Below are 23,141 nucleotides of genomic sequence, written 5' to 3' on the forward strand. Positions count from 1 at the left end.
CAATGAATTCTTCATTTTGAGATTATTTCAACATAATACTGTTTGTAAAATTTGAAAAACATCAAATTTTTTGTTTCCATTCGAGATATCTGTATGAGATGTCTGCAATGCATCAGAACAGATCAGGCATAATTATAAAAGCTACCTTCTTTACATTGACTGACTTCATTCCAAAATGTATACTTCACAATGTTGTTTAATAGTCTTTTCTGCTTATATCTGTTTTTGGTTGTATAAGCTTTGTTTTTATTGCTTCTTTTTGTTTGTTATTAGATATTAAAAATACTTGCATGAGTTTGATGCTAACCAAGAACTTCCTTGTTGGTTGTTGAATTTTAAGACTTTCTCTTCATTTTACTGCATGCGTTTTTTCAACAATTCTGGACAATGCCAAAGACTCACCAACAGAAAGCAGTGAGTGTTTTGTTTTTGTGTTTTCTAGAGATATTGGCAGTCGATTCGGCTGATCAATGAACTAACCTATTTGTGGAATGGTTTGTTCTGGTTGTTCACAATTAACTTACCGTATTTGTATTGTGGAGAAAGGGAAGCGAAACATCCTGATTGTCCCGAAATTAGCACCGTGTAGGCAAGAACCCTTTCGCAAATCCAAGTCTGAAACCCTACTGTATGAGGATTACATGCGAGGTTGGAAGAGCACACTATTCATCTGCGCTTGCGGTCATAATAACACACTAACGATTTCTAGCCCCGTCGACGGCGAAAGAAAATTTGATGATTGATGTGTGCAGTCTATCACGGGATAGGAATATTTCTTGCGAACGTGGCATAGGGAAATGCTGATATAAGGTTGCTGATCCAGTTTCAAACTCAATACAATGGGTAGAAAAAGAGATTGTCCCCTGTAAATTCATATTTATCCCCGTTTGTTCGTAATGGAAACACATATATATATAATACCATTTGTTTATGTAATCGATGCTCGTAGGACTTATGGTTTCTTCTTATCAGCTCAGAGAAAGGGTCACGTCATGACCCCGAGTAAAAAGGAAGCCAACAGCATTTTATACCACAGCTGAATATCTAAGCTATACGAATGTCGGTCTAATGATGCTCTAATGGTTCCATTACATTTGAACCCACGTACATTTGAACCCATGACAATTGCACCTGTATGCTATTGCACCTATGGAATTTTTTTTGTGTCACGGATAGTTAAACCCATACTAACCCTAACCCATGGGTTTTAGCACCCGCATATAGATTGAACCCGTGGATATACGCATGGGTTCAAATGTACATGGGTTCAAATGTACGGTCACCTGCTCTAATATAAATTAATTCATCCGATTTTATCATATATTACGTTGAACTCAAAATTAAAGTGGAAGTCTTCGACCTTAATCCCATGCTCCGTCAGATTTACATTAAAAAAGCAGTTGTGTGCAAGGTATCTGCCATTGCTTTCTTTGAAGATTGTTAAAAACGCGGACGTCATTGGAATGTTTGAATGTTTTGCTTTCAAATAAATTAAGGTAATGTACTTTCGCATATCGACATAAAACTTGTATTATCTTTGTCATGATTAGTTTACATTAATTTTTACATAATCCTCAGACGCCAGGGCACGGGTGGCGTAATCTTGTTTTGAGCAAACTTCCATAAAATATACAATGCCTTCGACGCAAGGAAGGAATGGAAGGAGTGACTCTCAAACTTTCGTGATGCGTGAACTTTATTAAAAATTTTAGACCTTTGTGTCCCTTTACTTTTCTATAAAAATACATATTTTTTCTATTATCGCGTTCCCTCAGTTATCGTATGCGCTACCTTTAATACAAAAAAAGCCGAAGAATAAATCCATTACTTTCAAAAATCAACCAAATCGCAGTCAATTTACCTGTAGTTATAGCGAATGGTACCTAATGAAGAGGTTTGTTCGTCTCCTCTCAGGAGGCGAGGACCCAGATTAAGAAATGCTATTCTTATCCGTTAGTTCCCAACTGGGAAAAAATTCCCACCCAAGAAGAAATTTTATCGTTCTTGCAGGGAAATTTGCTGCAGCCTTGTCAATATTATTTATCATTACTACAGGGTGTTGAAAAAGTAACTCAAAATCTAATCTTTAAAAGTTAAGAAAGTAACTCAAAATTTAATCTTCGAACTTCTTCTTCGGTCTTCATTATTCTCATCTCTTTGCTTAATGTGATTTACAAAAAAGATGAAAATTTTAAAGACTAAATTTCGCTTTACTTTTTAGCGTTTAATAATTGAATTTTGTGTCACTTTTTTAACACTTTGTATAATAGTTATTTTTGCACACATTTTAAACAACTTAAACTTTCCAAAAGTGGAGATGCGACTTTGATTGAAAGGAATTGAACAAAAAGGTTTGGAAATAAGTGCGTTAGGGTTTTATATTTATCGTCGGTCACGTTACTATATCGTTCAGTCTAGGTATGACAGTGTCATATGACACACTTGAATCGCCGAAAAACTGTGCCATCGACAATCCTACGAGTTATAGAGATTCAGTTTCTCTTTCCTCTCAGTTTCTCTTTCCACATAATCAGCCACCAAATAATAAGAAGAAACAAAATTCTGTTACTTTTTGGCAACGCTCGGTAGCGTAAGTTTCGGTAACACCGTATAATTAAAATGACGCAAGTTATATACGCCTATACCGGTATGATCAATGTGATCATCGTTTTTGTATTCACAATACCATCCATAAGAACTATAATTACAAAATAATTGAGGGGTAAGGGACCTACGTATTGAAATAACGCATTGATCATCAAATAATGAAGTCAGGGTGTTCAATATTAACTGCGCTTCGACCATGTCACGTAGATTCTATTTATAAAATGCTCTAAGACCAATTTAAAGTGGAAAGTAAAATATTGTGTCAAAATATTATCCGAGTTTATAGTAATAAAATTTTATTGGATTCATTCATAATGTTTAATATTAGTGCATGTGTCTTTGACGCCGTCACAATATAATGCAAATATCCTTCCTGATTCCGAAATGTCGCAGACTATTAAAATTTTGGTTAGATGGTCATTTACGTTTTCAAAATGTAATGCTCCCATATTATACTATCGCTCATCCGCACATATAATTACAACTGGTTAATTCGAAACTTCATTCATAGAAACAGCATTTTTTGTTTCTGACTCATAGGATTATTAAAATGCACTTATTTGTAGCTAGAGCACTGAACCAAAAGTTGATCGGATTTATTTCAAATATTATTCTAATGGCGTCACAGTACAATAGCAAGCACATCATATGTTATTCAATTTCATACCAAAATCCGGTGCCTATTTACTAGTTAGATATTCATAATATGCGGGGCCGTGGCATGTATGTGTTACTATGATCACGCAAATAAAAAATATAGCCTTCTTGCTATCTCTTTTCAATGGCGTTTTGGCAAGTCCGCCACGCATTAAAGTTTCTTTGTGTTGTAAATTGCCGCACTGGTACAGCAGGAGCCATACTAATTTCTGATGCAGTAGCTGAAGGACCCCTGTATGTGTTGCTCAAGTTACTTAATGTAACACTGTAGAGTGTAGATCTATGTCAATAATATACATATTGTATATGACAATAAATTACATTTTTTCCATTTGGAACAGCGGCCTCTATCATCTATTAAAATTCTGGTAATAAATCGTCATATAGGTGAAAACATGTCCTACAGGCTACAGCACTGCAAACACTTAAGATTTATTAAACTCAAGTACAGTGCATCTATTTGAAATGAAATAGCTGTACCAAATAATCAAACATTTTATGCTATGATTTATCAAAAAACATGTCGATTATATCAATATTTATACATTTTAGGTCACTTTGTGTAAATCATCACAGACCCAGATGAAACTTCAACTTTTTCGGTGAAATGAATGCAGTCTAATAAATTTCAAGTGTCTTTTGATATAAAAAAATACAAAACAATTACTTTCACAAAAAACTTGCTGAAATTCAACAGTTGCTTGGAATGGCCCAAAAGCCTATTTAGAAAAAATCTACTGACGAATTACAGAGTACAAGTCAACAAAATATATATTGTGCTTCATGTCATAGTTGAGGACTAATATGTATCCGCCATTTATTCATGCGACTTAGTAATGTTGTTCCAATAGAATAGCACTTCATCGGAACGACAATTCAGATGGCGTTTGGGTCTAAGTATCCATCTTTTTTCATAGCTTTTTACATTAGACGAAAATAACGGTTTTATAAGTCAATCACAGACTATGAAAAAAATTGAAATGTGTCCTTAATAACGAAAATTCGGGGCTCCCGAAGTATGCGAACCAAGATGGCGGACATCGGAATGTAATATGTGTACTAGGTTAGGGTTAGGCCATAATTTTAGGTATAAATACTACGGGAGACTCTTGGCTAGTCTTCGAATTGATAATAGGACTAAAATAGGGAAAATTGGAAAAGAATTATCGCCTAACCCTAACCTGTTACCCATGTTACGTTCCGATGTCCGCCATCTTGGTTCGCATACTTCGGGAGCACCGAAAATTCTTATTCAACTGTGATATCCCCGAAGACGATTGCGTCGTAAAAGATACTGAAGCTCATTGATTGTTTGCGGCGAATATATCACTTAACGACGATCAAAATATATACGCTCTACATTTTTTATATATATTTGGGTAATTGAGTTTATCTATATTCTGTTTATATTTGTTTGTGGGCACGGGAATTAAGAGTATTGCTATTTATATTATATAGATTACAGTTTAAAATAGAAATGATTGACTCTATTTACGCCTTAAGGAGGATTATACATTTTCGAAATTTGGTTTTCCTGCTTAAAACTGATTCATAAAATCACGATAACCAAAAGATTAATTAGTTCATAACAATATTGTATAACTATTCCGGCATCTGTGCAAGCCTGGCAAAAATTCATAATCCTTAAAATTAGGACTTCATTTTGTGAAACCAGTAGGTCGATTCATTTAACTTTTTTTGTTTGAAAATTTCTAGCATAACTTTTTGGCAACAGACAATGACTTGTTAAGCATTTTTGTTTGTTGCGGGTAACAGATTTGAGTGTAGTTGCTTGGAATAAAACGAGAATACTAAACCATATTGATTAGAAAGATCCTTAATTGAAAACAGCGGTTAAAACTGTTTATATTTCAAATGAAATATTCATTATGTTTTTTTTTCAGTTGCACGTTCTCATTCAATGCATCATGGGAAGATCATGTGTGAATTGCGGAGATCAATGCCCCGGATTTGCACTTCACGCCTGGCGGTGAGTAGAATGAAGCAACCTTGTCTAGTCCACACTAGGATACTAAAACTGCGCATTTGTAACTTTTATATATCTTCTCTTTGTGTTCAATAGAACTAATTACAGGGATGCAGGTAACGCCACAGGTAACATCCGTTTCCCGTGCTCGTATTGTTTGAATTTTGAATCAGGAGGCAGTGTGAGATAAATGTACCCCGCCTAGACTGTTGAAAACAGTGAGCTGAAATAAATTAATATTAAAACCAGCACGGTTTAAAACAATTTTCCAATAAAGCATCATGTGAGCCTATCTCTGCAGAAGACGTTTTAATAAATGGATGATACAATACTTTCTTCATAACGTGACTACCGGTACGCAACTTTCTAGATATGCTATATCGTACTCATGGTCTGACTGTTTGCTAACTTGTTATTATTTCCATACCGTTTCCGTTTTAAAGATATGACAAGAAGAGTAAATTTATTTGCTACTTTCAAACTCGGAAGTCTTCGAGGTCATTAATATTGAATTTTGTTATTGTGCTAAGCATCCCATCCACAGGTATCCGGCAATGGCTCTTATATCGAGTGCTGGTACTGATGCCAGAATTTCCCATTGGATATTGATAAAAATTGAAAAGTATCCGTCTGCGCCCATGGAAACTAACGAATTGAAATAATTTGGAAATTTGAACTGGTTTGTTAGCGATGAGCTTACGATATCACAGCAAGTCTGACAATATAACAAAATAAACGTTGATACAATAAGCAGATTCACTATAACTACAGACAAAGCCGCAACGACTACTGGATTGATTATTTTTTAGCGAAATGTATTATCTGCTACTCGAATTATATTAGGATGTGAAAACATTTTAAAACCAACCATGGCGATGGTTCTTTCATTCGGGTTCATGTTTATTGATTCGTGACTAAAATTACTTTATTTACAAGAAAGAGTGTTTCTTAATTACAGATCATACCAATACTAAATATAACTAAAGTAAGAACCTAATATAGCTGAAGTTGGAATATATTGAAATTGCCACTTGCTTTTGGCACGATCATTGATAGTTATCAAATTCTGTTATTTTTAGGCTAGTATTATTATGTGTTATTCTAAAAATCGCATAATATTGGTAAATCATGTTTTTATCGGATTGCGCCAGGCTTGTGTTATCTGTGCCATTGTATATTTGTTTTGGGGTTATCTTAGATTAATGTTTGTCTAACAATTGAAGGTACAATTGTTTGTTTGCTCAGACTATATTTGCTATGCTCCCCAACTGGGAATTTGCTTTAAAAATTCAAATAATATATCGTTGTTATATTTATATATCGCGCTCTGTCTAATGATGTTACTTTAGAAACAATATATTTTTTAACGCACACCAACGGAATCTCGGAACTTCTCGCATTGGTTACTATTTGCTAATTCTCATTAAGATTATCTCTTTTTTATTAAAAAAGATTTGGTTACCTTCGTGAATTCGTCTTTGATTTGGCTCCACTTATTTTTACCACCTAGCAGCGTATTATGGTTAAAGCAAATCGCATTTTAGTCAAGTTTGGTATGATTCTAAATTCAGACATGGCAAACTACGACCCGCGGGCCAAATCCTGCCCGTTGGGTAATTCAATCTTGCCCGCCTGATGCTGTCACAACCAAACTAAAACCAAATTTTGCTGTTTTAGCAAATAATACCTCAAGGAATTTGTTGGGATTGCGATCAATTTAGTTTTGGCATGAGGCTTATTGTTTTCCACTTTTGCTTTTGTAACACTATAAATATTGTCCATGAAATGTAACTTTTACTTACATGGCCCGCCAGTTTAAATGGACAAGTCATTTCGTGTAGTTCTTACCCACGGTACTTATACCGTAATTTTTTTTTATCTGCCATATACATACAGGATGGTGGGTACTAAAAAAAAGTTTGGTTTTATACTATACGTATTTGTTGAAAGGAAACAAATATAGGTATATAAAGTTATATATTGTTTCTGAAAGGAATTTTCAAATCTGTATATAATGACTGGAACTCAAGCATGTCACCTCCAAGTACAACTAATGGCTTATCACCGATATTTTTGTCGCGGAAAAGTAAGAAAATTGGCCTCGGCAGGCGTAAACCCAAAGGTCATATGGCGTTTTAATCCCCGCTAAATGTAAACTCATAATAGAGTTTGTGCGCCATGAAAGAACTCGATATATGTTACGATAAGTTGCTGATTTAATATAATTGTATGACAACATTGATAATGCCAACCAGTTGAAAGAAATTCATTTTTCGTTTTACAAAGATTTCAAATTATGTCCACATAGTTTTTAAGAAGCATTCAAATGATGTTAGTCACAAGGAATGTGCGACAGTTTGCCTGTATATATTTGAATCTTTGGGTCATGCCAGTTATCGAATCGAATCTTGGATCTATTTCGGAGATGGTGGGTTCCAGTACTGACTCCAAATCTTAAATGACGAAAAGATATACCCGCGACGCAATGGAGCCCCTTCGCAACCCTCGCCGGCGACCCCCAGTTTGAAAAACCCTGGTTTATAGAATCAAAGATAACCAAAATATAGGTTACAATAGATGGAAGGAATAAACATGCGACTTCAACCTGTATAAATTTTAACCATTATAGAAGTCAAGTATTTTAGTACCGCCATTATATGTCATGCCAGTACTGAAAATCGTTCATAGAATCAAAAAGAGCAATAAAAAAACATTAATATTAACTCACGTATTAGTGAAAATTCTTTCACGATTTTACTAATGATTTATATCCAAAATATGTGTCTTGACATCACAATTTTATCGTTATTATTTACTAAACAAAAAGTTGGAAAACACTCAAATAACTTCGCTCAGAAGTTAAGTACCGCTATAGAAGTTAAACCACCAACAAGAAGTACAAACATGTTCTTAAGTGAAAATCCGGATTCGTCTGTTCCTGAGCGATTACCTACTACTATTCGATGTGGGCTTTGCGAATGTATTATTTTCGTTTAACCAGATAGTGATAGACGCATATTATTGGACACAAAGTTGAAAAAAAGTATCGTTTTGTCAAATTCTCGCTGTTTTTAATCTTGTGGTTGTTGGAGTGATTGTTGATAAAATTGTTCTTCGTCGTAACCAATTTACCAATCAATTTCAAATTTTTTTTGCTTTAAGATGGAAATAGTCGCTAGAATAGGCTATTTTTTTAAAAGCTGTATTCATGAGTCCTTTGGGATCCTATATTTAAAAATATATATATATACAGTTTTATCTTAGTTAAAGGGAAACATTATTTCCTATTGATCTTTGCTTCAGATTCAGTGTTTTCAGACTTATCATACCGATACCGATGCTTCACTTTCGTGTCCACGTATTTGCTTCTTTGTTAGTATTGGCTTGTGACATTAATTATCGCAGTGGGTTTTGGCGGGGATTTGAATATCACTTGGTTAAAGGTACACAAATCCATCAATTTCCCACCGTTTTCTGTGAAGATTTTTACTGAACAACAATACTACCATGTTTACCCATGTCGCACGTAGGGAATGTTTGTTTTAACAGGTGTCGTTCACAATAGCTGCGAGCACCACTTGTATTGCGCTTGAATCGCGTCACAGCAGGATAAGGCCCATTGTGCCCACAAAACACATTAGTACACCAGTTAAATCTTGGTAATCGAAATCTTAACTCGAGATTGATTATGCAACTAATTAAATATATATAACACTTCGTCATTGTGAAATATTCTTAGTTTTCCACTAAAACTTAAAAAATATTTGTAACAAAACAAATGTACGCATTTTAGCGCTAATTGACCAGCGTACGACAGAACACGCATCTATCCCTGAGAAAGTTATTTTGAACTTGCATTGTTCAATTTACTGATAATAATAAAGCTTCATCAACTTTCAGCATATTATATAATTATTATTTTCCCAAGCATTTGGAGATCGCAGACAGATTAAACAAAATGGTGGCAGACTCACCAGATTGATGTGCTTTTTATTCACTGATGCAACTGTTTGAAAAAAAGTACTATACATGTTTATATCATGGTTTCGCCTTGGTGTGACTATGCGAGAGATTTCAAGCTAAAGTGCTGCGGTTAGTTAGCGGTATATTCAAGCTAGACGTCATATCAAAAAGGTGGACGGCTCTATCAAATCACGAAATACCGGTTATTCCCAATCTCAGTGATCTGCCTCCAAGTCTCGAGATCGCCATTTCGCGCTACAATGAGAAACAAACTATGAAATGACCGACATATTTTTGCATTCATTATATTTTAACACACAGTATTATGGAAGTTTTCACATGTCACTTGACTAGCCTACATCGCTTATTGCGAGTTCAAACGTGTCATTTCTTGGAATTTGAGATTTAAATTTTGAGTCGGTATGCGTTATTCCGCCTGATTGTAAACAAAGGCCAATTACTATTAATAATAGTTGATAGGTCCGTTATGGTTATGCCAATAGAAACACAATGAAAAATCTACATTTGTTTAAATGTATTACATATGTGATTGTCTTATTGTCGAGATTACGTCATCCCAGCCGTTTCTGTTTCTTCTACTTTGGGGCTACGTGTGAGTCGACTCTCAGCGTGACACAGCGTCAATGTCATAACAGCATCTTGCTCTTGAATGCGTTTTATTTTGGTATTAAATTTTGTATTAATTGCCAAATGTTAGTATATTTGGCGCAACTTTTTCACTGTAAATCTAAATCTATGTAGTAATAAATCTGAAGGAAACCGAGTAGAATAGTCACAAGTCTCAAGACGATTCCCAAGCTAATTGTTTGATCTAGGCATCGGCGTATTTTGATTCTTTTATGAGTAACAACATCAGTTATAACTGCCTGGGAAAATTATTAAAATACCTTCTGACTAGGCGTATAGATATTGTAAATTGTCTGGACTTAATTGAGGTGGTTTAAGTTTTGCATGTATATAAGTAAGTAACGAAAGGTGATATAGTTGCGCCACTTGAAATAAAAAAAAATTCTTCTTCAGTGCTAAAATGCATCGGATTGCCGGAGTTGAATATGAATTTATTATTGAGCGAATTGTTCAATTTCTTTCTACTTTTGTGAGTTGATTTCAGTATAGAAAAATAATCTATCAAATATTAATTATGTTTCCTCTAATTTATTAGAACCAATAAACAAGGAGACTTATGCACGTTATTTAATACCTTCCATCTACATTCTGCCTGTATTATTATTTTCTAAATAGCTGCTCTCGTTAAATGACCTTGCTATTTTATGGTGTGTGTGTAGCTTTTTTTTTATCAATTATTACATATGGATTGAAATGTGTTATCAAATAACTAAAATTAATTGGCATTTCTCACAAATGCCCCTGCGTCAGAATCGTTTCCAAAATAATATGTACATACGCACAATTTCAATTTAGATTGATTTAGCAACGTCGTCTGTTTAGCCAACGAGCTTATACATAGTTGATTACTCATTGAATAGTTAAAATTTTGGACGTAAAATAATATATTTGCTTTTGTAACACAATGACGCCGCAAATGCCTTGGCCAAAATATCGTTCGTCTGGGGCACGATTTTCTTTTCCGAATGTCCAAAAAAGTTTGCGTTTCTTTTGATTGCAATTAAAAGAGATTATTCAATTCTATAATCGTTCGTCTTTGATATCCTTCTCCAAATAGATTACCTATTATTTGATTTGCTTTACCTCTTTGATCCACATTACCAACCCGAATACGTCAATTCTTAGTTTTCGTACCTTGTTTGACCAAAGAATTTGAATGTGTAATGTAAGATTAACGTTTGTTTGAAAATTTTTACATTTATTTCGGTGATGGTACTTCTATCGCACCGTGTCCCGCAAATACCTTAAGATTTTTCGGCACGTGTTCCGAAAATCTCCTTATAGTATATTTGGCAAACAAATTTGCGCGACCTTTTCAGTAATTAGTATGATAATACCGTAACAAAAGAGTTTCCCGATCTTCGTCTACTTTAAAATCCAGGTGTAGCGATAAAAGAGCGGTCTTGTGTGAAACAACAGCGTAGCAAATAGACAGAGACAAATGGGATGCGGTTTTCCCATGACTAAGTAGAAAGTTTTATAGGTCAAGTGTAGGTGAAACTCATCGGTCAGTACCAGTGGTTAAGGGTTGAGAACTTGAGATTATTTAAATTTTTGATATTTTGCACTAAAAGTAAATTCACCTCATTTGATCTGGAATTTTCAGTGATATAGCGAAAATTCCAGGTAAAAAAAAAATTGAAATTATGAATTACTATTTTTCACAAATATATAACGCTATTTGATTAGTTTCGTATTGAAGCTTGTTATGTATATTATATACGAAATATATTTCCAGTATTCGAGTTTAATTTTTATATTGTTGCACTCAATATTTTTTCATATTCAAATGTTAATAGTTTGATAAGCGTAAGTTGGTCGGTTGCATATTACGGTAAATAATTCAAGATTGAATATTTCTCCGGTGACGAAAAAAACGCATCCATTCCTTGATCCTTTTTGAGTTAATAAATGTTATAACGATTATAGCAATTATGATTAGGTATTCTGTTTCCTGATACATCAACAAATGCTTGAAACACTGCGATGCACGTTGTTCAAAAAAGAGCGCCTTTATTGATTCGAATCCATATAACCGCTGCATCGCCGCCCAAGTACCAGAGACGATAGTTGTTTTATACTCTACATGTCGAAATTCCTAGATATTTATCAACCAAATTAGCTAAGAGTATTGAGATTCATTTCACTTCACGTCTTGTGGTTTCAAATTGTAAAGATGAATTTAACGTTTAAGTTTTTTTCACTGTGCCGAGAAACGCAGCTGTAGACAGGCGATAGATTGATGATCACTTTACCGCACTTAGGGGAATCATAGTGACAATCCTCTTCTTTCTCAAGCTTGAGCAGTTTTTATTTGTGCCATCGTCCATGCTTTGCCAGCCATTTATTTAAAAGCGGCTCTAGGTGTAGTGTACTTACATACCACTTGCCAAACACTTTCAAGTACTTAAATCGAGGCTCACAGAAGATTTTCAGTTTCAAGAGGGTGTGAAGCAACGTCTTTTGTTTTTCGTGCACAATGTTGGGAATATACGATTTGAAATGAATCGAAACACCAGATTACTGTTGTATATAACAATTGTTTTTCTTGTAAAACTCAGTGTGCTGGGGTTTATGTTGTATCACAATGACATCATGGTGATCCAGCTGCTGTGGCATCAGAAGTTCGTGATGTTAGCCGCCCATTTATCAACTCAGTATTTCAAACTATATTATATAGCTACAAGCAAACCCTATGGCACGATTAGTTTATCCTGTTATGAGTGGAGTCAATTCTTAAAACCCAGAATGACATTTTATTTCTTTATCTATTTCAACCTGAAAGTTAAAATACCCTACTCAGTTAACAATCTTTACTTTGGTATATATATATTGTATAATGTGTATTGCAAGTAAATTGTGCATTTGTGTTTAAAATTATTCCCTGATAAGTTGTTGTATATATTCTATTAGCTACAATAATAGCGTTATGGTATCTATACCAATCGCGCCCCGTCTAGGCTTACCCTCGTTTACAATTTTCAAGCTCGTGTGCGACTTGGTAGTAATACGAAGGGGGGCGCTAATGAGCAGTCCGTGTTGCACTTTTCCAGTCTCGAATGAATTACACAGTCGCCATTTCCTCCAGATATCTCATTATGGAGGTAACGTGCTGGCAGTTGTCGGCCATACAAAACGCGTACACTTGAGTTAAACGTCCGGGCATGATTTATGTTTATGTCATCGGACTTTTTACAATGGAAACGATATAACTTTTTAAAGTTTACAGCTAGTGATATGGCAAAGTTTTGGATACACAGAACTAAATGTTAGCATATCGTAAAACCAAATCACTATCGCATAAAACTAGCGTTGCTGCCCCGGTAGATTTCTACTACGCTACAAACATTTTTCCGTCATAAGGTCAATTAAACAATAGGTTCCTTACTCATAAAATACATAAGAAGCAGTGGTAGGATATCTCAAGTTTAAATATTTTAAATGCAGTATATTACAGTATTGCAACCAGTATAGTAGTATTATCCAGAGTAGCGTGCCGTGTATAACTATGTTGGTACGACGGGTTAATGATATTGCCTTCGACCGACACATTGCCCAGTGCGTAATAAATTGGGTTCTTCTTAGTAAATGCCTTTGACTTCCTGTCCAGTGAGAAACTTAATTAAATTGATTTTAACATTCTCTTTTGGATTGAGTATGTAATGCCGAATCGGAAGGACTCCGTTCTTATATATATAGTAGTAACTCCACGCATATGTTGTAACTCCATTGTACAGGCCCTCGTCCCAACCTAGCCAAAAAAATCGAATAAGCTGCGCGTTAAAAATGTGCTCTTTAGCGTTATCACATTTTGTTATAAATTCGTAAATTTTAGTGTGGCGAATTTCCATATCGATATGTCGTTTCCGAATACATTTGCATAAATATACTCGAGTGGCATCCATACATGATCTAAGTTACAAGTTTATATTGACATTGGTAGTACAATAGCGGTTGCGAATTCCAACCGCCATATTTAATTAAAATTATTAAATTTTATGAAAAATGTTTCATTCTATATAACTTGTGATTTTATACTCACGAAACGAGCACCTGTCGCGTCGTAACATTCCTGTTTTATACGCCACCTGGATAGAATTGAAAAATCGCTTCTACTAGGTATTACGGATAATTGTAAATCACTACTGATTGACATCCTAAAACGATATTTGTGTGTGTTTATGGCCAAATATATGTTATTGCGTAGCCATGGCTTGACAAGTGAATTTAAGAGCAACCCTTATTCTAGTTTGCCGTTATGTTCGTCCCTGTACGATTTTTTCTGTACAAATAAGGGCCTGTTATGCTCTTATATTTCATATAGCTATTAAAGCCATTTGAATATTTCTATGAAGCATGTTTTATGGTGTGCCGATATTAAATGGAATTTACCTTCTGGGGGAATGAATTATACTTCCACCCTGGTAACGGAAGTATGGGTTCATAACAGTATAAAAATTTACCCTCTTTATGACGCAATAGTCATTTCACAACCGTGACGACATTGTTTGCGTTGATAACTGTCATCAAAATATTGTATCTTGGTTCGCTGAGTGACACTGACGCAGGTTTTCTCGTAATCGTGTCGATCTTCGAGTATCAGATATTTGATAAAAACCGATAATGAGTCTTTTCTCGTAGTGTCCAACAAATTTGTTTGTTGTCATATTACTAAAACGATTTTGTCAATAAAAAGTATAACTTCAATATTCCAATATCTCTTTCATATTTTTTCTCCATGTCCGTCTTGAACTTCCGCCTCACCGTGTTCAAGTATTTTTTATTTGCTGTATAACAAATTGATGTTTGTTGTCGTTAACTTGGACTCACCTCTGACTGAATTTTTGATTTTCATCTTATTTTCATTATAAATACTTAATCGCGTCCCCGAAAAAATATCTCATTCAAAATCTTGATGTTTTGTGTGTAATATACATACTGATGGCCTTCTGCGCAACATATACCGTCATAGTAGTATCTCCTCCCCGCGTCATTTAAGGCTTTTGCGGTTTCGTATTTGAAATATGTGCATTTCATATTTTTGGGTTTTTCGTGATTTATGTTTGGATGTGTTAACATCTGCGCATAAATTTATGTAATCTCGGTTTCACGCGAATTTGTTTGCCAGAAAGTGTTTACGACGACTTGTTTTTTTTGACAATGGAAGGGGTAGGTTACTCGTCACACTCAATGTTTTGTTTTGTCGTCTGCTGCGAGACAATGCAGTCAAGTTAGGTTTGATAAGCAGTTGACAATCGGCAGCTGATAACTCACCACTGCGACACTTTCACCCGTTTCTATTGTTTTCTAATTGCAACATTGTTTTTTAATTGTTCGCCTTATCGCTCCTCCAGACTTTGCTACAGAACGTAAAATCGGTCGTATGGGACTGCTAGACAAGAACCATTGAGATGATGTGGTAATTTACCTAAGAGTTGTATATAATAATACGTCAAGATAGCAATCGACATTCGTCAAGTTTGTTCTATGGGATGCATTCCTTCCGATTTCTTCATAGTTGGGAAGTTATCTACCACAGTATCGTTCTCGAAGTTACTAGTAACATTTTTTGCCTATACATTGTGACGTTGATGACCTTTCTTGATAGTTAACATGGAAAAAGAACTCTAACAGAATAGTGTTGTATTGTTATTCGGTAGTTTACTCATTAAAATCTTCAACATGACAGTAGTTTGTTGAGGTTGGCGAATTTTTGAGTAGCAATACTAATTGCTTGAGGTTAGCATATAAAACAACTTTAGTTTTTTTCTGTAAACTAGTCCGTTCAAAGGAAAGCGATGTAAAGTTCCACCAATAATGTGAAGAAATATATACATGTAAATATAAGTATAAAATTAGCCTTAGAAAGTGTAGACCATTCGTAACGTTGATAGTTATCAATTTATCAATAAGACAGGTAGCAACTATCCATTACAGTTCCTCCGTTTTTATATAGGAAAATCAAACGCAATGGGAAAGCTTAAAACTTTGTAGCAATTTGGGATGGAAGTCTTGAGAAGTACGCTTTCTCATGACTTTCAAAGTTTATCCGCCGATCTAAGTGAGTTAATATGCGATTTTCTTTTCTGCGAATAACACAATGGAACGATGTGACCTCCTTGTAGGCTATAAGTCATTGTGACTTTATTTACCTTGCATGCTGGAAATAAAAATACCCCATTCATTTCTTTAAGATTCTAACACATTTGTTTTTTGGACCTATTGTCCTATATAGAAGGCTTTTCTTCGCTGACTTTTTCCCCGATGCGAACGGGCGACGCTTTTTTTTCTTGGTTCAGCGAGCGATAACTCGAGAGTGGCTCATTCGATAATTCACGTCGTCGAGAAAGTGGCGCATTTGAAACGTGAAGTTTTATTAGATGGATATAATGTATCAGACAGAATTGATGTATGTTGTAGATTTTCACGTAGATGAGCTTTTGGCGTAAACCCAAGCTGCTGGCTAAGAGTAAAAGAGTCAGAATATCCTACATATGTGTGTTCTATACTGCATATAATATAGATTGAGGGTATGTATAGCTCTGTTATAGCACGTATAGTGGGCAGACAAAAATTTATGAAAAATGCTGTTTAGTACATTTCCCACACCCCAAGATGGTCAGATTTTACACTCTCGAATTCTATAGTATTGCGCTAAAAAATAGTAGAGCGAAAATTATTTTTAATCTGGGGAATATTACTTCCAAGCGATTTGATAATCTATTTGCATACAAACGCTCCGAAACAACGTCGTTTGTGAACCCTTTTCTCTATAGCAGGATATGGTCTAATTTGCAAGGGAGATTACTGACAGTAGACTACAAACATCCTCAAGTCACTTCTGCATTGAAAATTATCATTAGGTTTTAAACTGTGTCTTGAAGGTAGATAAAATATAACAGGTTGGGATTTATAAGAAAACTATGTCACTTATATTATCTGTGTTATAGCAGTCAGAAGTCTGCTTTTCCATCTAGTCGTAGGATTTGAAATTAGATAAGTTAAATCTTATTGAAAGGACAGATCCCTACCAAGTCGAATGGTATCATTTTGTTTAATTTGGATACAGTAACAAGTAGTGATTCTCCTAAACTGTATCAGGTGAAACCGCCCACCTAGCTCATATAAACGAAGTAGAATACTTAAAATTTCTCCATCAAGCCAACACTTTATCGAAACTGGTAATTTACGCTAATGACCAGGTGTTAGTGATACTGTTACTTTTTGTTACAAGTCGATTCCCTTGCATTGTGAAGCATTTCAAGCATTATTACATATATCGGATGAATTACCTAGTCATTTTAGTGACAACATACTGGCGATTACATGGCGTTTTAGAATTGTCTGTCATCAGGACAGACTCGACATAAACCGTATTTTATTTATAAATAGTAAGGCACTCGACTTTGTATGAACACATACATTCTTTGAGTATTACAAATAAGACTATTCTATGTGTTTTTTCGAATATTTGCGCTTCGTCACGTGATGGTATATTTTTAACGATTCCGCTATGGAGAAAACTTTTGTTAGTGTATGTTATGATGCGGGTCCTCGAGAAGGCCGCAACGGTAAAATTCCTCTGAAACTGATATGATGACAACATTGAACTTGAAGCGTATCAAACGGAATCTGCCAAAATTTTGAACGCAGTAACCACCACCAAGTATGAACCACCAATAATTTTCGCCTTTCGTCGTGGTTTATCTAAGACTCAAGTTAGAATGAGATACTAGATACGCCGCAGATAAATCTTTCGATTTTATATCAGTTATACATGATCTGGGGATAACTCCATAAGAAAGAGTTATTTATTTTAATTAAAATTTGTTATGTGTTTATAAGGCGGAAGTTGTTTACTATTCGTATTGTAATATTTTACGCAATCATTTATTATGATTTCGTGAATTTTTTATGAATGAATAAAATGGGTTTGTTTGGGTGAAAGTTCACGGGAAGTGAATAGAAAATACCATGTTGTTCTAAGAGTAACACAAATGATGGGGGGCTCATCGGGGAATTGTCGATTGAATTGTTGTGTTTGAATTGGGATGTAAAGATTTTCAACGCTAACCCCGCTACGACGAATGGTGTAGCAATGAACAAGGTCGCCCATATATGTGATTTTATTATGTATAAGGGGCTAATCTGCATTCACAATTTCATACCACCCAATTTACGTCTTTTAAAATACTTTTACCGGTTTTATTTCTTTTTTATATTCGCCCCGGGTGCAGATCTTAATGTTTTTACTGGAGTCGTGTGAGTTAGTCGTCCATAAATCACTAAATACTGCCTGGTAAAAGTACGATTTTGACTGATGTGGAATCAAGAAACTTCATACTCTAATACGTTTTATTATTTACATCAATATGGCCCCGGGGCGAGTCGAAACGAGTGTCACCTATCCCCGTTTACTTTGGTGGTATAATAGGATAGTTTACTTCTATCCATTTCTCTACCCTCCTTGATAATATCATATTAGGGAATGATGTCACGCGAAATTACTTAACCATCTTTTCTTGTTGTATTAAAAATTTTAGACTGTATCAATTTTGATTTCAATATTAAAATAATACAATAAGTTTTGTTTGATATTGGGTTGGGATATGAATTGTAAAATTGTATGTCCGCTCCCAAATAGGCAGATTTTCTGGAATTTGAATCGAAAAAATGTGATATAAATCCTAATTTTCTCCTAATAATGACTATTTCGCAGAAAATATTTCGAAAATGACAAATTTTGAATTCCGCTCAATCCAAATTATTACATTCACCATTGCAGATTTCTTTACCACATTATTCCGCAAAATTTACGAATTTTTGAAAAGTGTAACCTTGTGATTAGTTTTCTTTTTGATTAAAAAATTCAAATATAAATTCCATCGTCGTTAATTTACTTTGCTTGTACTTGCGAACTGTAGCGAACACACGACGAAGACAAACAAATAAACAAACCTCTCTCCGCACATCGCTATTATAACAAACACTAATGCATTTCTAAACAACTTTGCTCCATTAATTCGTCTCCACATCAAACGTGTGGAATCTGACAGGAACTATTAAAAACTATAATACAACATCGAAATGGGATTGCGCAAACAAGGATTAAAAGTGCAATTACGGTGCCAGTAAATTGAATGAATTATAGTTTGTTTATTTGGAGTTATTATGAACGGGGAAGCACGTTGCTCTCATTTTTTTTTATCTTTCAGACATCGATGAAATATTTTGAATTTTTTTCTGAAGTTCATGTGAAATAACATTGGCTTCTGATATGATCGCGCGATTTATCAATGTTTCGCTTGTAATATGGTGAAGAACAGTTTTGAGATTAGAACGCGCTTTGTCTCTGTTAGATTTGACGAACATCATTTTGGTGAGATTTTATGTGTTTTCTGATTCTGTGAAATTCGCCCATAAATGAATATTTGAGCTCGAATAAGTATGATTATCATGATAAGCCGTTTTTAATTTCAAAATCCTATTTCTAGAATTGGACGAATTTTTGTTGAATATGCCATTATAACTGTCGTTCTGTGGTTTCTGTGCGCATTTCCGTGCGCTTTAGGCGAGGATTGGCTGAATAATATATCGAAATATGAGCCGTCTTATTATTACGTCACAATATGGTATTGTTCAAATTGTCACTCCGATCTTCCAACAGTTACAAAATACTATTATAATATTTTACAGCAGGAACCACTCGGTTGGTGACTAAGTCGGCACTACAGTAGCGGGAGAAATATAGGGTCGTCTCCCGACATTTATCTAAAATCGAATTTCGTCGAATCCTAATCGATGTTACCGTGTTTCCTCCGTCCAAAAGCTTGTCGCCGCCTCATTGTCGACGCCATACCTCGTCTTATTGTCTCACCCACTTAATCGAATCAGTAGCGTGAAAATAAAACTTGTGATGCCACCTACAGTGCGAGACAATCACACGCGGGACACTCTTTTAATATGGGTTTATTACCTGCAACCGCTGCCACTACCCCGCGGTGTGCGAACGCCGGACCCATTTTATTTTCGCTACGGTGAAGTAGACGCGAAGTTCCCGCGAGATAACAAATATAGCATCCCAGCGGGCTAAATGCGTGCGACGTCTAAACGAGTCAATTACATCATAGAAATCTACAATAAACAGCGTATTTACTTAGCATCATATTATTCGACGCCTTGGGATGTTAAATAGATGTATGATATTGTTATTTATGACGTTTTCACAGAAGACTTATGGTCTTCTTTGAAGTATATCCACCACAAAGGTTCATCAGGGCTCCACAAAAGCGAATAAATATAGTGGGTCGTGGATCCGTGACACATCGCCCCTATCTATCGCATCGTCTCGTTTGAAGAGTGCAAGATTTATGAAATGCAAATGGTCGGCGTCAATATTCGAAAGAACATTTTATTGTACCGTACATATAGCTCACTTTGCGGTAATTAATCCATTATTAAATCACCCATAACATCAAAGATAGCAACCGTGCCATTTTAGGTGGTACTGGTTTGTTCATTTACAATGTAAATGCGATCAACATATTCGTATTTCACAACATGTCAAGATATTTGATTTCTCCAAAAAATCCCCAAACTGTGGCTCACATTTATGCGCGAGTGAGAAATATTACTGTCAAGGGACCATTAGAACTTGAGAATAGCTATACAGTAATTGTAGTTATAATATATTTCCATATTCCAATAGGAATTATAATTCTTTCGTGCAAACACCAAAAATTGTTCATTTTTTCTAATTTCTTTCCCATTCTCCCTAGAGTTATCTTTGTCAGGCATTGGATTGAGTCAAATTAAGCCTATTAAGGTTTCATTGTTTGCAAACACTAATAAATACGAAAGTATGTTGTTTTATAGCTTGTTATAGCCGCCGTTGCAAAAACAGATTTATCGCAACTCGACTTTTATGACCATTTATCCCATCTAAAATTGGAAACGTCTGAATTGGCATTTTTCCAAATGAAGATTAACTTTGTAATTGTTTTTTTGCGAATTTGCATACCCTTTCTCACGTGACTAATAGTTCTGGGAAAGCGAGGCTTTTATTTATCGACAATGTACTTGGCTAGAGCTGTCTCGTTCTTCGCATACTAAGTCGGCTTGAAATGCTGGCGTAACTCACAAACAAAAGCTTTCAAGTTTGTTGTTGGTTCATAGCAACGTTAAAGAAAATAAAACTTGAGATTATCGCTAGATCGGAACGCAGCAAATTCCTCGATTTTGTCACGCTGAAGATGTTTTGTTTTCAGTAATTTTTACTCGTAAAGAGATATGGTATATAAGACTTGTGTTTACGTTGTATGTTTTAGTTGCGAGAAGAGATGGTCATATCTAAAGATCTTTGGTAGTCTACAATTCTGCTTTTATTTCTCAAAAAAGTAGGTATTATTTTATCTTAATAAAAAGATAAAACTCTACGTTTTGGCCAGTAGAAGCCATAAGTTGAACCTTTCAAGGTTGTATATTTTCTACCCCATGCTGTTACGGTTTATTTTATCATAGAATTATTGTAAATTCACGAAATAGGTATGGCATTACCTTATCGTGATTCGCGCAGTGGTGTCTAAGTCAGAATACGTTTTCTCTTTAGAAGTTTGCTTTTTCCATCTATGGCTACCATTCGGTTTTGGACGTTTACCGATGACCACCACCAAGTTGTGGTCATCATTTATTTTTAAATCCTCACCTAAAATGACTTCACCGCCACAAACACACGACTATATTCGAAGGAATTCAACTTTACATATGTTACGGCATACCATATCGAAATATCTTTGCCGTGTGAGAAAATGCTGTTTTTGCTAACACATGAACGTTGTCGACCGTAGAATGCGATGGTACATCTTCGTTGGCGGCCTCCGAAAATCATTTTATCTTCTCGTGTTTTTAACGAAGATTGGCCTATCTGAACGAAAAATCTTCGGTAAACATACGAGTATAATGTAGCCGTACATTTTTCATCACCAAGTACTCTATATTACTATACCACACGTTATATCGTAGATCGATTAACATAGTATAGACTCGCATTTCCACTCTTGGCATACTAACGTCAACCTCCAGCAGTGATAAATCTGTTTGGGGCGTGTCGATGTACGACCGATAATTAAATTGATATCGCTAAATGTTATTCCGAATATTTTATATTTCCTATTGGCGATTTAATGTCTCACAAAACGGAATAGATAGGAGATTTTATTGCACTCGCAAATATTCTTCGAGAGATAGTTTTCAGTGCATTGTGCTTTCTACTCAAATACTCCAGAGTGAACAGCACTTTAACTATTTCGATTTAGAGATTATTTTCATTATACGGGTGATATAGCAAGAAAACTGTGTAAATAAAGAAATTTGATCGAAATATAACGTGGGTTCAATATAACAAATTATTACTTTGGAGCCATCGTCCATCTAAATAGCAGATATGAATAATTCTCACAAAACTTTACATATCAAATATCTTATATAACAAGCCGTACAAATTGCTCGGATTAACGGCCGTATTGCATTTCCCAATATTAAGTGATATGCAAAATATATCATTTATTTAAATGTACCCTTAATCTTTAAATCGATATTGAATTGTAGGGGTACATTCTGACAAGATTGTCGCATAGATCTCAATATCTTTTTCTCTCTCACCGCTGGATATTAGATACGCGACGTCCAATTATCATATAGTATTACTAATAATTATATCAAAACTAGACGAGAAAAAAGGAAAGTTGTCCCGTAAGAGTCGCGCTGTTTTACCGCGATCGGGATTATGTGATTGACAATCGTTGCGACGACTCGCTCGCTGTAAGCGCGCTTAGATGCAGGAATTTGTTATAGTACCGATATATATATTTTGCATTCAGCACCAGTTGACATAATTAAAGTAAGTTAATTTTCAGACGTGAAATTTTTGAGGTTTTCATAAACAAGGTAGTTTTTGTAGATTTAGATATGTTAAAGTGTATTTGACTTGGTTTTAAATAACGCTTGAACAGTAATAAAAGGCCAATGTGTACAATATTATACACAATAAACGAAAATGAAGTGGATAACGTTTAGGTTCACACGGAGAAAGCAAAATTCCACTCGAGCTATTACGCCGCGTTGGTCGAGAACAGTAAGCTTTGTGATTACGCTGAGCTAGGCCGGTTCACGACCACATATCATGGAAGGTTTATAGTCGCATGTTTTAGACAGACTGGTGGCATTTACCGAAGTATTCCTCCGGCGAATATTACGAAAAAGGGCAAAGGAGAGTACGGTA

The 23,141-nt window shown here is 35.1% G+C and overlaps 1 protein-coding gene across 2 annotated transcripts in view; it reads left to right on the top strand.

The window, feature by feature from the left end:
- The first annotated feature begins 260 nt into the window (after positions 1 to 260).
- LOC120339971 (uncharacterized) overlaps positions 261 to 23,141 on the top strand; it is a 42,223-nt gene continuing 19,342 nt past the window's right edge. For both annotated transcript variants that reach the window (XM_039408215.2, XM_039408216.2), the window contains exons 1-2: positions 261 to 414; positions 5,169 to 5,254. In XM_039408215.2, the coding sequence (XP_039264149.2) occupies positions 388 to 414; positions 5,169 to 5,254 (113 nt within the window). In that variant the 5' untranslated portion in view covers positions 261 to 387. The remainder of the gene's footprint in view (positions 415 to 5,168; positions 5,255 to 23,141) is intronic.

The sequence above is a fragment of the Styela clava genome, chromosome 9, assembly GCF_964204865.1.
Source record: "Styela clava chromosome 9, kaStyClav1.hap1.2, whole genome shotgun sequence".
NCBI lineage: Eukaryota > Metazoa > Chordata > Ascidiacea > Stolidobranchia > Styelidae > Styela > Styela clava.